The 15,356-nt window shown below is 33.4% G+C and overlaps 2 protein-coding genes across 3 annotated transcripts; one reads left to right on the top strand and one right to left on the bottom strand.

Annotated features, from left to right (window-relative positions):
- The first annotated feature begins 1,113 nt into the window (after positions 1–1,113).
- On the top strand, positions 1,114–2,947 carry MAD2 (DNA-binding HORMA family protein). Its single transcript, XM_022055557.2, has 7 exons — positions 1,114–1,495; positions 1,605–1,620; positions 1,718–1,848; positions 2,084–2,204; positions 2,311–2,414; positions 2,502–2,623; positions 2,722–2,947. Exons 1-7 carry the CDS (start codon positions 1,423–1,425, stop codon positions 2,776–2,778), a joined length of 624 nt encoding a protein of 207 aa, XP_021911249.1. The 5' UTR covers positions 1,114–1,422; the 3' UTR covers positions 2,779–2,947.
- A 639-nt stretch (positions 2,948–3,586) lies between these two features.
- On the bottom strand, positions 3,587–13,164 carry LOC110810674 (trihelix transcription factor GT-1-like). Of its 2 annotated transcripts, none has more exons than XM_022036911.2 (5): positions 12,260–13,164; positions 10,291–10,329; positions 4,882–5,028; positions 4,409–4,633; positions 3,587–3,941 (listed from the first exon to the last, which is right to left on the bottom strand). In XM_022036911.2, the coding sequence occupies exons 1-5, from the start codon at positions 12,822–12,824 to the stop codon at positions 3,739–3,741; spliced, it is 1,179 nt and encodes a 392-aa protein (XP_021892603.1). In that variant the 5' UTR covers positions 12,825–13,164; the 3' UTR covers positions 3,587–3,738. The 2 variants fall into 2 exon arrangements, with proteins under 2 accessions (XP_021892603.1, XP_021892610.1); XM_022036918.2 differs by having other exon boundaries at positions 4,882–5,013.
- Positions 13,165–15,356: the final 2,192 nt, after the last annotated feature.

Below are 15,356 nucleotides of genomic sequence, written 5' to 3'. Positions count from 1 at the left end.
GTGAAGTAATTGAATATTCTAATCTATCAACTATCTATTTTATTTTTAAATAAAATTAAAATTTTAACTGATTGTAAATATATATTATAATTATTTTTATATTTTAATTAACGTAATAATATATAATTAATAAAATTAAATTAAATTAATAATATTTACAGTAATTATTTATCTAAAACTTTTAGATACTTAGTTGAATGCAAATATATAAATATAATAGTTATTTATTTAATTATTTGATTAATTATGCAATATATAATTATTGATATATTTTTTTATTTTTTACATCACTAAATTTTTTAAAAAATAATGTATGATAAATTATATATTTTTTATAAAAAAAAACTATCTTATTTCTATAATATTCCTGTTTATATAAAATAGTATTTTTATTATTATTATATAATTATAAAAATTATTTTAAAATTATGTATTATACGTATCACATGCTTAATATAATAGATGTACATCAGATTAATATTTAAATTAAAAATATCGATATAAAATCTACATAAATGAAATAAGAAAATTTCTTGGGCCTTTAGCAATCACAAAACTTATGGTTTAGCTTTTTGTCAAACATTAAATCTTCAATTTCCAATCTTATTTTCCTAATTTTAATTTTTTGACGCGTATGTATGTTCTATAACATATATATGTAAGATATATATATATATATAAGAAACTAAGAGTTAAATTACTTGTATTTAATTATCATAGAAAAAGTCACATGTATTAAATGTGAAAGAGTTATCAAATTACGAAACTATAATATCTTAAAACAATTAAAAAAAAAATTAACCTTTAAGTATATTTTCACAAAAAAGAAATTACAGAATTTAATATTATTATTAATAAATTTTTTTAAAAATAAAGATATAATTATTTCGATCAAATACTTTTACAAAAATAAAATTTTCAATAAATAAAACCTCTTTAATTCATTTAAGATTTAAATTTAAACATTAAATTATATGGCTTCTATACACGTCGACAACCAATACGAACGACGTAATTCAATCTGAAAATGGGCCCCACTTTCTTCCCGTTCAAGCCCCACTTTCAAAATGTTACCGTTATAAAGGCTCCGGGACGAGAAAGTTTTTTGAGCCCCATTAAACTAGCCGTTACTCTCTCTGCATATGCCTCCCTCAAACCCTAATCTCTATATCTCTTCTAACCAACCCCATTCTCTGGTTTTATCTTTATCACTCCCCTAAGTCTCATTTTCTACTTGCTTTGCTTCTTCTGGAGACGTTTAATTTTTGGCCGTAAATCCCACCCGAAAAAGCTTCAAATCGGAATATATCTCAAGTTTGTTTGAAAAACAAGACCTGCAATTCCCTTGATCTTTTGAGAGGGAAAAAAACCATAGAGTTCTGTCTGTAATTAATCTGTAAGGTAAGATTGAAAAGCGAGCATATGGCATCAAAAACAGTAGCCCGAGACATCATCACTCTTCGCGGATCAGCGGCTATCGTCAGCGAGTTCTTCGGTATGTTACTGTCTCCTTTGACATTTTTTTAAAACCTATTGCCCTACTTATTATCTCAAGTTTATGCGAACTCACGATGATTGTCGCATCTTTTTTGACCTATTTTCAGGTTATGCAGCGAACAGGTAAAGTTGATTGATAGGAAGTCTGGTTTTTATTCCGATTGCTGTCTTTTTCGTTGCTTCTTTGTTGATTGAAAATTATTTGATTACGATTGGTTAGTATACTCTACAATCGAGGAGTTTATCCAGAAGAAAGTTTCGTAAAGGTTAAGAAGTATGGACTTCCAATGTTGCTTACTCAGGATGAGGGAGTAAAATCCTTCATTGCCAGCCTCACTGCTCAGCTTTCCGGTAAGATTCTGCCTCTCGTTTCAGAGTTGTCTAGTTTTATCAGGAAATGAAGCTTTTTTTTAGGATTAGGACGTTATTATCAGTGGTAGTGAGTTACTCTTGTTTTGATTATCCAAGTTCTTAGAAGCATGAAGCTGAACAGTATAAACAGTTGCGTAAAAAGTACTAGAGGATACGTTTTGACATGGATTTAATTTTGATCACTGATTTATTTGAGTCTCAAATTTTGGTAAAGAATGGCTTGAAGCTGGGAAGTTGCAGAGGGTTGTTTTGGTGATAATGAGCAAGGCAACGAATGAGGTTTTAGAAAGATGGAACTTCAGCATTGAGACTGACAGCGAGGTCGTGGAGAAGGGGTAATTTTGATTCTTGTTTCCCTCCCTGTTCTCAAACGTTACAGATTTCGTTCTCGAATGTGATGTTCACCATTTCTTTTGGTTTTGTACTCTGACTCAAATTTAGTGTTTCAAAGGAAAAGAGTGACAAAGAAATCATGAGAGAGATTCAAGCAATCATGAGACAGATTGCTTCCAGCATCACTTACTTGCCTTGTCTTGATGAAGCCTGTAAGAACCATGTTGGCTATTTAGAAGGTTACTTGGGTTTGTAGTTGAATGTGTTGAAAAAATTTCTAACTGGTCTGCTTGGATTAGGTGTGTTCGATGTGCTAGCTTACACGGATACAGATGTTGCAGTCCCATTCACTTGGATAGAGAGTGACCCAAAGTTAATTGCAAATCCGCAGATGGTGAAATTACATTCTTTTGATACCAAGGTGAGGGGATATAATGTACTCTTATTCTGTTGAAAATTCAGTTTAAAAGCTTTAGATGGTTGAAGCTTCAATTTACACTGGTCTTCATGTTTTTGCAGATTCACAAGGTTGACACTCTTGTATCTTACAAAAATGATGAATGGGATGAACAGTAAAAAGCTACCTGTACTCTTCCAAGTCTTGTTTTTTTGTTTTCACTTCGTCTGCAGCCATGACTCAGGGGGGCTGTGAATCTTTTATTCACAGATTGTGTGCTTCGGCATTGTCTGGATTTCAGGCTTGATTCTCCCGAATTAAGTCAATGCAACTTTTTATGTTTTACAATGAGTTTTTTTTTTCCCTCTACTTCGTAAAATTTTCTTCACCAATTTAAACCTTATTGAAATAAGTAGTGTACTATACGTAAGGTCTTCCAAATAGATGATGTGAAGGTGTGGATGATGGAGGATTTAAAGAGCTTTTGAAAAGATAGATAATGCAAATAAATTTGACACACACCATAGTCGATGGAGAGAGGATTTAAAAAGCTTTTGAAAAGATAGATAATGCAAATAAATTTGACACACCATCAGATAGTTCGAAACCTTTGATTCTTTGGTTATTGGGATTTAAAAGACCTAATTGATGAACAGAATTTGGATCTTATCCCACAACATAACCATACACATTTGGAAATACCAACTTGTACCAACATCATAATTAATTACAAACACTGGGGTGCACTGTGAAAACAAAGATGTCAAAATAAACCAAGAAAGTTTTGCAAACCAGTAAAACCAGTTAAGAACAACACTCTTCTCAAAATTAACCTTTGATTCTTTGATTCTTGGGATTTAAAAGACCTAATGGAGTTGACCGTAAAAATTCTTCCGACACAATGCTAAAAGCCTGTGTTATCTCAACACAAAATGCAGCAAGCAGAATTTGGATCTTACCCCACAACATAAACTATACACATTTGGAAATACCAACTTGTACAAACATCATCATTAATTATAAACACTGGGGTGCACTGTGAAGCAAAGAGCAGTGCCCAGGCAATTTATGTCAAAATTAACCAAGAAAGTATTTGCAAACCAGTAAAACCAGTTAAGGGTCAAACAACACTTCTCTTCTCATCTAACACCCCGATATATTGCACCCATCTGAAGATCATCCATATTCTCCACATTTCTGTATCCATCAAACTCTCTCAAACATGTCCAACCCCGGCGCACCAGAAAATCACGATAATCATCTTCAGTATAGAAAATCCTCTCCTCAGTATGGACTGGTAAGTGATCTGACTCATCATAGTGGCATACTTTTATGGCCAACCCTAAATTAACAATATAAGAATTCCATTCAGCAATGTCAAACATCTAAAAAGTGACATTACTTGACAACTAAAAACCACATTCTCACAATATAATAATTGTGCACATTTCATACCGAGTAAAAAGTATATAGAGACCACATTATAAGGAACGGGATTTTACATTTCACTCTAATGTTATCATTAGCAACAAATCCAGAAGCATCAAGCTCTCACTGTTTTCCAGTCTCAAAATTTCTTGACCATTTTTCTCTGTTTTAATTATACGTCTTTCTTGATTCTAATATCCTTAATATCTATCTCAAAATGCGTTTTGTTTAATAAAAAAATCGATCTTAACCTTGCCCCATGATCAGTTTTGATATATCCAAAAAAGCAATTAGAATAATGGTATTAAGATACCAAACTGGCCCCAATATCTAAATGCTTGAAGGAATTTGACACTGTAGGGAGTAGAGAATTTAACCTACCTTCATCAAGTTGGAGAGTGTAGTTGCCTAGGGGCATGTCCCGGTCAAGAGTCCGCACAATCTGTTCCTCATCCTCCAGCCAAAATGCACGCTTAGTTCTTAATCCAAAAGCAGACTTGATTGCCTCCTTGATACCTTCAGTGGTGCCATCAATACCAATCCTTCTGGTATAATTCCCAAATTTAACTGATATAACCCTCCCACCAAATGATTGCTCCTCTCCACCTGAGAAAAGTGAAGGAAGAATGAAGCCTAACAAATTTCCAAAGAAATAATCTAGAGCAAAAACTTGAAGTAAATGGCAGGGTCAATAGGGTCTCTTTTGATCACATTCGTCTTGACAAGTCATTATAATGTGAAACAGTGTGCAGTATCACAAAGCACACTTGAAGCATTATGTTCATTGCTTATTGAGAAAATTCCTGCCTTTTAGAGACAAGCTCAAACTTCAAGATTTTAGTCATAATACTTGCCACTTCCAGGTGTTTCCCTCCAGTTCCAAGGAGGAACTCCACTTGCTGCAACTGCATCAGCTGCGGTGATGGCAAGAGGATGCCCATCATGGTCTAGACGTCTCTCAAGATTGAGAGTCGACCTGCCACTAGCTGCACAACCACAAACTTAAACAAAGGAAATGTATAACTCTCTAAGATGAGACAAAGCAGCAAAATATAAAAGTCAAGCATAAAGATGAAAGATTAACTACATAACTAAGAGCAGATGCCTCTCATGATTAAGAGTCAACCTGCCACTAGCTGCAGAAAAACAAATCTAAAGAAATGCAATGTATAATTCTGTCAGATAAAACATACTGTGAGACAAAGCAGCAGACAATTTAAAGTCAAATATATACAGATGAAAAATTAAAGGACAGCTATTTTCCGGAAAAATTATCCTATGCTGAAGAGTACTTTGGTGTAGCCACCTATTCCTACTAAGAAGTTGTATCTTTTAAATCAAAGGAGTTTGAAAAAGAAGTGACCGATAGTCAATGTTGGTTGCATGGGAGCCATGGGAGCTCAATCTAATTATAATGAGGAAATATTTTATGTGAGAGTCTTGAAATTAAACAAATGATAGAAGAGTTTTCTGATACTATTCCTAATGAGTTGTCTAATGAGTTACCTCCCATGAGAGACATCCAGCATGCGCTGATCGTCCCTGGATCGCAGCTCTCTTCCACATCATGGGATAAATCCTAAGAGTTTGACAAGTTAAATAGACAAGTGGAAGAACTTCTATCAAAGGGATTTGTCAGACAAAGCTTGTGTTGTTCCCGCACTCTTAACCTCGAAAAAGGATGGGACTTAGTGGATGTGCATGGATAGTTACATCAACCCTATGGTAAGACCAAAGAGGAGCACATAATAGGTTTCTTTTTCTAAGAACTTACATAAGGTTCTTCTCACCCTCAGGGAGAGCAGTTTATATGCTAACTTGACAGGTATTAATTCAGGCAACAAAAAATGCCTTTCTATGCTTCATTATCTCTGCATAAGGCTAGCAATTAAACCCAATCAAATTAGTCACAATTTAGCCTGAAAAAAAATAAACTGTTTATAAGGTGCATAGCTTTCATGGTTTGATCACATTTTATAACCGATTTATTCAAAATGATAGCTCTATTGTGACATGCGATTTTAATTTGACTCGAGACCCTCTTTTGAAGCATCCAGATTTTTCGAATTCCATAGCATTATTTAGCAAACAGCTTCAAGGAAGTGAAGCAAAAAGTATTTCACTTACGATAAAGAGTATGATGTCGTGACAAGATTTTGTTTTATATTTAGTACCCAACAGAAGTTAAAAGTCAATCTATGCAAGGTAGGTCAAGTTTTTAGGTAATACATTATGTTCTTAAGTTAAAAGGCATAATACTCAACTTTATTGGTGATCTATTCAAGTGGCTTTTGGGAGAGAAACAAGGTGATTGGGATTTATTCTTGTCAATTGTTGACCTTGCCTCTATTACTAGATCAACTAGTATATGAGTCTTTTGAGATTATTCATGGTTATTCCCTTATAGACCTCTTGAACTACTCCAACTTTCCCTCGATACACGAATTCCTGAGCCTACGAAACTTTTCCCAAAACTTTTCTCAAACACCCAAGAACTTACCTTCTGAGATTATGAGAAAGATTACTTTTATATAATATGGGCTATACTTGTACTATGTGCAATCATTGAACTATGGAATTCCATGCAGGTGACCACGTCATGGTGTATTTAACATGAATGATATACTAAAAGTCATGTAAAAGAAGTACATGCCTGAGCCCTTTGCCTTTTCCCATGTAACAATCTACTAGACCTAATGCATAACTATGTGACTCGCTGACTCATGAATATTATCCTATCTTCAATGTCAAATACGAACCTTGACCGTGTCATGATTCATATTTGACATGAACAATATAATACATGTCCAAGCCCTTAGTCTTTCTCCGTGTATCAATCTATTGGGCCTAAGATATAATTAGTTGACTTGCCAACTCATGAATATTAATCATAATTTCAATGTGAAGGATTTTAATTTTATTGAGGTACTTTGGAGCCTCCTTTGTCTTCAAGCCCTCCTATAGAAAAATTGTTGCCTAAATTCTTCCATTATCAGAATCACAAGATGAGACTGAGGCTATCATCAATAAATCAGTTGTTACTTCTCCGAATAGTGGCATTCATCATTATCTAGTAAATGACGTAGAGCCTAGACTACGATATTTCATGGATTTCTGAAGACCAAGTTTCCTAAACTTGTTCCTAAATTTTTTGGAATGGCATCTTCAATCTACCTTACCCAAATTGAGCTCTTTCAGTCAGGGAGAATTATACCCCAGTAAAAAAAAGGCCTTTATGATGAGAAGAAATAGAAGATTCACTATTTCCTCCATGGTTCTATTATTTACTTACATTAATTATTGTTTATTATTTAATTGATTTCCTAAGTACATTCCTATTTCGATAATGTTTTTATGCCTATATAATGTAATGTAGCCTAGCCTAGTGCTACTCGAACTTTTTTTTGGGAAATAAAGTGCTACACCAACTATTTTATGAGTGTTGTACAAAAATTATCCTGACATTGATTGATTATTGAGATTTGGGATCTCCACTCTGGGCTCCTCTTAAATTTTTTTTCATCCCATATTCAAGCTTCCTACATGAATAGCTCTAAGCCATGAGTGCATTTGAGCATCTGAGCACCCTTTAGTTATCTCCTATCAATGAATTTAATTAATTAGTTTTTACTCTTTAGTTGATTTCCTACATGTATTCCGATTTTGATAGTGTTTTTATGCCTATATAGGATTTGTTTCCTATTTAGACCATTATGATTGCTGAGATTCAAGATCTATTTGGGTTCTTTTTTGTTATTATTAGTTTCTTTTGTATTCAAGCTTCCTACATGAACAGTGCTAATGCATTTGAGCATTTTCCTCACTGGATGGTTATAATAAGGGCTTACTACCATTTTAAGACTAAATTTTTTTCCCTTATTAAAAAAAAAAAAAACTATTCCAACCAAGTTTTTGAACTATCAAAGTTTTTAAGTTTTTTTCTATAACCTGCTTGTAACAAAAAAAAAAACCCCAAGATGACCGAATGGGTTAATTCTTAGTACTAAATTTAAAACAAAATTAAAAATGATTTATCACATAGCCCAAAATTATGGGAGCGAACAGTTATTTGTCCAATAAGTAACTACTAGTGAGAATATTGATTAAATAAATTTGAAAAAAAAAGTTTAAGATCATAACAAAGCCCAGAGTGATGGGACTAAATGGTTATTTTCCCTATTAATAAATGCTCGCATCAACAACGACTGTTTTACGTGCTTAACTCTTAGGAGATCCCACATTAGAAATTGGTAGAAAAAGGAGATACATCTTTAAACATAATGGTTGCAGAATAATCTGCAAGCACCACAGGAGCCTGGAATTCAACTGGCAGACCTGCAGCTTTTCAAAAATATCAAAGTTGACACAAGATTCTATTAGATTATCATAGGTTGGTTGCTACATTAGTTTCTCTTGTGAGGACATAACATATTTAAATGGGAGGAGTTTGTAATATCTAGAACTAAGTGCACCTCTAGGCTCCCTAGAAAACTGTTAGGGTCCCTACTAATGCATCTAGTTACGGGTCTGTGACCATAGAAATCAGTAGGAGCAGGGGACTTTTTCTGAGTTTTTCTACCTTTTCCTATCTTGAATTCAGATTAACAGCATGTTAGGAGAGAACCCTAAGATCACTTTAGTCAGAAAGTACTTAATAGTTCATAAAATATTTTATACATAATTCAGTCCAGAATGAACAGCAACCCTCATTCTCGAAGTATTTTTTTTTTAATTAAAATGGTAGTATGGTATTATATTAACAAAGATACCAAGGGGGTACCGCCCATATACAAAGTATCTTTATTCTCAAAGTTATTTCAGATTTTGTCCTAATTACCTCTTGTCTTTATCTAAGACTTATTCCCATACATAAACACTTAAATCATTTTTTTTATATATAAAAACATAAACATTTACATAATATTCCAACTTCCAACATAATAAGAATAGTAGCTCTAACATAAACAAACATTTATTTATTATACTACATATCTAATTATTACACAACTTCTTCCTTCTCTGATACACCTTATCAAAATGTGTAACCAAATTCTGGTTAATTGAGTACTAACAGACCAGCCATATTCAGCTTGCCATCAACGAGAAGGCCAAATTAGGGAATTACTATCATGTTACTATCTCTGGAACTGTTCGGAGGGTTGCCTCATTTTCAATCTTAATGACTAGAAATTCAGCAGCTGGCTAATCTGCTAGATCTCTTGGATACTTTACTTCTTTGCATGGAGGATAAGGTATCGTAGAAGCTGACTAAAATTAGCTCCTTCTCAGTAAGCTTATTATCATGCTTTCTTCAAACAAGGTTCAGTCGTGAATAATTTCCCCGAAGGCCTACTTGGAAAAGCAATCCTTCCCTCATTATTTTTTACTTTTGTTTGAGAAGCCTCTTAGGTGGTCGCATTCAATGCCCACTTTATATGCTTGACAACAAATTACCCTAACCATTGTCTTGTATGGTGTCATCAGGGGAGAACGTTATACAATTTGGCTCAATCTTTCGGGAACCTCGTGGACTGTCAGTTGGTCCATTCTACCAGTACCATTTACTTGAGATGGTTTTTCTGGAAGCATAAAAGAAAAGTTTCCCCCTGATTCTTCATACCATCTTCTAGTCCACGTGGAAAAAGAAATAAGAGTACTTGAGGGTGTGGAATCTCAGTTTGCTACTTTAGAGACATTGGCTTCAAACCCTATGAATTTTTTTTAAAGAGCTCCCTGTTCTGATTGGAGAAAATCTTGGGGATGTCATTGATTTTTTGTCTGATTCCCTTGTTTAATCATTGTTATACATTGTTCGCTTTCAATTTCAAAATAAATTTTTTTAAGGACTTAAGTATTTTGATTTACTGTATTATTTTCAATTCAGATATGTTAGATATTAGTTTTTGGTTCAAACTTTCAGTTAACCAACTTGTTCCATTCAGCCTTTCAATGGAAACTTGAGTTTGTTTCTACGTTTGTGTTGCTTAACCAAGTCAGGCTGATGTGTACTTTTGATTTTGTGTAATAGATAGATGCTACTACTATCAAACATGATGGAGTATAATTATATCCTACATCTTTGAATAATTCTTTCATCCTAGATATATCCTTAGGATGCTTCAAAAATTTCTCTTCATTAAAATTCATTTTCTATCACCTCCTCATCCATGCATAAGCACATTGAGGCAATTAGCACCATATGCTTAACTAGGTGATAAAGAAACACATAAATTGAAACATCAAGAAAAACGACACATAAATACCTTCAACGGGTCCAAAAGAGATGCTGGTATCCTCGAACCCTGCAGAAATTCAACCAGTTATTACATAATAATTTTCCAAAACAGACAACCAAAAAATAGGTGAATGTGCCAAAATTGCATATCAAACAAGAAGAACCATATAGCATTAAGGCTTTCAATAACTGATGGCTAAGAAAACACACGTTACACTGATCTCAGAAGTGTGCAGAAAGACATGGGTATACTCAATACCAGATGTAATCAGGAAAAAAAAAAGGTAATTAAACTGAAGGACATCAAGACAAACATAAACTGGATACTCAAGCATAATTAGATAAAAATGATTTCACCTGTGGGACTCCTAAGTCGTAGATGACCTAATCCAACATAATAACCTTTCGGCAGCTTAGGAAAAGATAAGCCCTCAAATTAGAGAAACACATATCTAAGTATCTTATATTATGCATCAATTACATGAAGATTAGCATTAACTAGCCATTTCATATTAGTGAAGAAAACATTTACAAAAGCTTAAAAGTTGGACACTGCCTTTATGCAAGATATTCTGCCAAAGGTCCATAAAAAGCATCTATTCATGATTTGCTGGAATTTTTATCTCTTAATACATTCTATTTCAAGACACCACCAAAGATCAAAAATATAAATCTTTACAAAAGTCCCCTTCCGATCCGTGATTTCTGGAACTCTATTAACAAGTTGTGGTGGATTAATCTAGTTTTAACTGATATTAATGATCCATGCTTCTGATAATTAAAATTCCCGATGTAGCACAATTTCTTTTACCCATAGCATTCTATCCGCTTTAATCAATTTACTATCATCGTAGATTCATGTAGCTCATGATAGTTTAGCTGCTACTATTAATGAGACCCAATTATCCTTTATCAAAGTTAGTATCTATTTTTATGCATCCAGAGACATACTGCCCATGCCAACCGGTGCTTAAATAATGGACAAAATTCTATATCACCTAAAAAGAAAATCAGTTAGCATGAAAGAATACAATCACTGTCTAAGATTAGAAAATACAAAGGCTTTGAGTTAGTTTGATTATATGGAGATTCCAACTTTAAATAAAAAATTTAGTCTAGCAAAAAAAAAAAGCTTTCTTCTCTATCCACTCCTAAAGAGAGTTTATGAGCAAGCGACAAAATATGAAATTGATGGCTACCTAAATCAAAAATTCTTTCTATATTGGGTAGAAGTTTATTCGCTGAAAACTTGCAACTAAAATCATATTCTCACGCAAGCCAAAGAAGCTTAACGGAGCTGCAATAGTTGACGTAAGCCGTTAACAGAATATTAGCAACCGCTTTCTGTTTGTCAAAGCTGCCCACACGTATATCCGGTCAATTATCAACTTTTCCTCTTTTGTTTCGTACCTTAAAGATCGCATTTAGCTTTTCAATTGACAATATATCCACCAAAGGTCTGGAATACAACTGGCAACAAGAGTAACGTTTTAAGGAGTTCATGAATTTTCAGATAAAACTGCATGTAACAACCTCTAGCAGGCGTTAAAAGACTACTCAAACAACCTACCTTGCATGCTTAACTATTTGAATGTAAGTTTCCATTATGAGAATCTTAATAAGTAAAATTATTAGGTTCCCTAGACAACAAATGTGTTAAAATACCCATAGAACTTCAGAAATCTTTCCACAATTTTGTTATAAAATTGAAAATTAACGAATGTCATAATCTTCAAACTAATTCGTGCTCCAAATCAGCAAACGTGTTACTAATCCCAAAGTTGCAATTTACAAGTCAATAGGCAACAACAAAGCACACTCAAACAAGTGCAGCATGCATAACATAACTAAATCTACATCCCAAAAACTGAAATAAGAGAAACAACAAACCCAGTAATAGTTTAGGACAATTTAGGCCAGACATTCAGAATATGGTCAAGTTAACAATCATCTGAAAATAGATAAAAGTAAATTGATAAATGACAGGGAACATATACCTTTATCAGAGAACTGCATGTATGAATCGACTTTGGCAGGAGGAATAGGGCTTTTATACTGGACACTTTTGGTCCTCTCTCTTAAAATCTCTTCAATCTCCTTATAATACAACATCTTGGCAGACCCAGCAGTCCTCTCCTGTTGTTTAGCCTTCTTGAACTCCTTCAACAAGTTCCTCCACTTGTCGGTGCACATGGTGGGGGATCTATCAAATCCCTTTTCCCTCATCTTAGCCGATATCTGCTCCCACAAGTGCTTGTTAGACTTCGAAGTGTTGAATAAACCGTCCATCTCCCTTCGCAAAGCGATTAAACTCCTCGTCTCCTCTTGAACCCAAGTCTCCGCTCGCTTTTTAGGGACCTTAACCTCGTGGTCCTCGCTGCTACTCTCACCGAGTATCATTTGCTGCTGGTGTTGGTGAGGATGGGAAAGGGGGTGGTGGTGGTGTTGATGGTGCGGCGGCAAATCTCCATTGGCGGTGACCTCGATCATCATGTCTCTGGATGAAGCGGTGTTTTCTTCTTTGTAGAAATCTAAAGGGCGAGGCTTCTCTGATATGTACATAACGTTTACGACGATGAAGAGAGAGATGGGTTAGCAGGAGATGGGGATGAAGAAGGAAGTGAAGGATTTCACGAGGTGGGTTGTTTTCATTGTTTGCATAGGGATGTGGGTTTTGCTCGATTTCCGGTTCTTAGTTGAGCTTTACTGAATTTTGGTTTTTGTTCTTTTTACAGCTGGTTATGTTCAAAGTGGGGGAGGGAGACTCAGCTTCATTTTTGTTTTTGTGAGGAGAGAAAGAAAGAAAGCGTGAAGTAAAAGCTTTTAGTGAATAATCAGCGGAGAAAGAGGGATGCTTGAAGTTAGACTCATCTCCCTCGCCCCAATCTCTCTCTCTCTCTCTCTCTCTCTCTCTCTCTCTACTTATGGCTTATTTCTAAAATGCAAAGCAAGCTCTAGGCTTCATGTGAACCGACCATAATTAGTGGGCTTTTCAAATTGGGCTACTCCAATTTTTTCCTCTAATATCAGTTACGAGGTAATTATGATTTAGTTCATTAAGTAATATAAAATATTCTTATAGTGTAATTATTATACAATTAAAACATTTGTATTTTGTACAATGAACAAAGGTGTTATATTTCATAAATAAATTGCATTATGGTTCTTTTGCCTACCCACATTACCATGTATGACAATTATTATTTTCTCTTTTGTGTAACTATGAGACAATAGATTAATAATTTTAAGAAAATTAGACACAAACTAAAGCCTGTTTGGTCCCTACACATAACTTGTGCATATATGATAAGTAATTTTCTATATGCATGTCGTTACAAATAAAAGTTTGCTATAAAAGTCTTCTTGTCGTATGCTTTAACAAGTGTGTAAAAGCCCACAACAGGTCTATATTTGGAGTGGATGAGGAATTTACATTTATATTGACCTTAAGCTAAGAGTTAACATAGGAAACTAGTTTTCTTTATAACTAACATTGTGAATGCTATCGTGAAGCTTTATGATGAGTATTAGCAAAGTATTACTATTTCTTCCAAGCCTTAGTGAGGATGTAGTTTAAGATAATATTATTCCACAAAGACAATAATATATCCCCCATTCTCCATTCGATATCATAGCATACGGCAGCCTGAGTTTACAAAATATTTTTCTAAAAAAAAGAGTTGTGAGAACATGTAGTACCCTTAAAGATATTTTTCTTGAACATACTTGAGACACATGTTTTCACCCAATTTAGCAAACAACTTCATCTTCCCATGTCTAAGATTACAAATACCTGAACTCTACAATTTTGACTTTATATATAGCATATTGCCAAACTACATGCATTTTATGGTATTCTCTTTTGTCCTTCTAAATAAAATTTCGTATGAGCATATTGAGATCATCACAAATACAATTAAGAAGTCAAGTAATATGCATTTATGTATAGGTGAAAGAAGTTAAAATAAATCAACACTGGCAATGCAACTAGTTCATCATAATAAATTATTTTCCATATATCAAGTTCAAGTGCAAATTATCAATTAATCTATGAAAATCACAAACTTTTTCTTGTAAATATTAAGATACGCATTTATGTATTTGCCATGTTAGTCATTATTGCCCATGCCACAAATAAATTTATTGTCACACTTATTATGGTTTGCCATATATGGAGAAAGGAAAACTTCAGGTTTATTAAACGTAAAAACTCCTTTAAAAGTTTCTTTGTACTCTTTACATACTCTTCGTAGCATTAGAAAAAAATAATATTATCGGCAAAAACTAATAGAAAGTTGAGAAAGCAGTATTTTTGTGATTGAGAGGAATCCAATGTTTTTAGTAAAATATAAATCATCTAGGAAAGTTTTTTCATACAAAGAATAAATAAGAAATGGGAGATTGTATCTCCTTAAGCAAGTTAACATTTAAGATTAAACATATTGAGGGGTTAACTATTAGGCATGAGGGATATTGACAAAGTAAACATGATGAGATCAACTTTGTGTTTGGGTGAATCGAAGTCTTCTACAACTTATTAAAGTAAGTGCGATTTAATCATGCAACTAGCTTTACCCTTGATCTTCATAATCATATAATGTATTGTTATTAATATGCCCTTAAATCAATCATTTAGTAGAATGATAAGGTATTATTATATAATAATCTTATAATTTGTTTGATGTAAAATAATGGACAAATTATCAAATTAATCTATAAAATTTTGATACTTATTATTGTTATATCCTTAATATTTTTTTCGTTACAATTAGGTCCCCGATAGTTTTCACTTGTTTGAAATGCCCTTTTTTTTTTTTATATTCTACCAACAACAAAAAAATTAGTTTAGATCATGTTTGCACACTTTAAAAAATAACTCAAAAGAATGACTTAAACTAATTAATTAAATTAACAAATTAATATTAGCCTAGTGTTATTAATTTATCAATTTAATTAATTAGTGAAAGTCATCATTCTGAAATTATTTTCTAAAGTATTCAAACATGGACTAACTAGTTTTAACTTTAATAGAAATGGGAGAAACTAAATCTTTAAAACAAATAAACAACATCTAAGATTAAATTGTAAGAAAAA

The sequence above is a fragment of the Carica papaya genome, chromosome 6 (genome assembly GCF_054855325.1).
Source record: "Carica papaya isolate Zhongbai chromosome 6, ASM5485532v1, whole genome shotgun sequence".
NCBI classification, from domain to species: Eukaryota; Viridiplantae; Streptophyta; class Magnoliopsida; order Brassicales; family Caricaceae; genus Carica; species Carica papaya.
The sequence above is the reverse complement of the archived record's forward strand: the minus strand, read 5'-3'. Positions and strand labels throughout refer to the sequence as shown.

Coding starts and splice junctions, on each gene's coding strand:
- MAD2 (XM_022055557.2), top strand. CDS start 1,423: ATGGCATCAAAAACAGTAGCCCGAGACATCATCACTCTTCGCGGATCA. Junction 1,849..2,083: donor CCTCACTGCTCAGCTTTCCG/GTAAGATTCTGC, acceptor ATTTTGGTAAAG/AATGGCTTGAAGCTGGGAAG. Junction 2,624..2,721: donor TACATTCTTTTGATACCAAG/GTGAGGGGATAT, acceptor ATGTTTTTGCAG/ATTCACAAGGTTGACACTCT.
- LOC110810674 (XM_022036911.2), bottom strand. CDS start 12,824: ATGTACATATCAGAGAAGCCTCGCCCTTTAGATTTCTACAAAGAAGAA. Junction 5,029..10,290: donor CTCTTTTGGACCCGTTGAAG/GTATTTATGTGT, acceptor CCTTTGTTTAAG/TTTGTGGTTGTGCAGCTAGT. Junction 4,634..4,881: donor GAGGGAAACACCTGGAAGTG/GCAAGTATTATG, acceptor CACTTTTCTCAG/GTGGAGAGGAGCAATCATTT.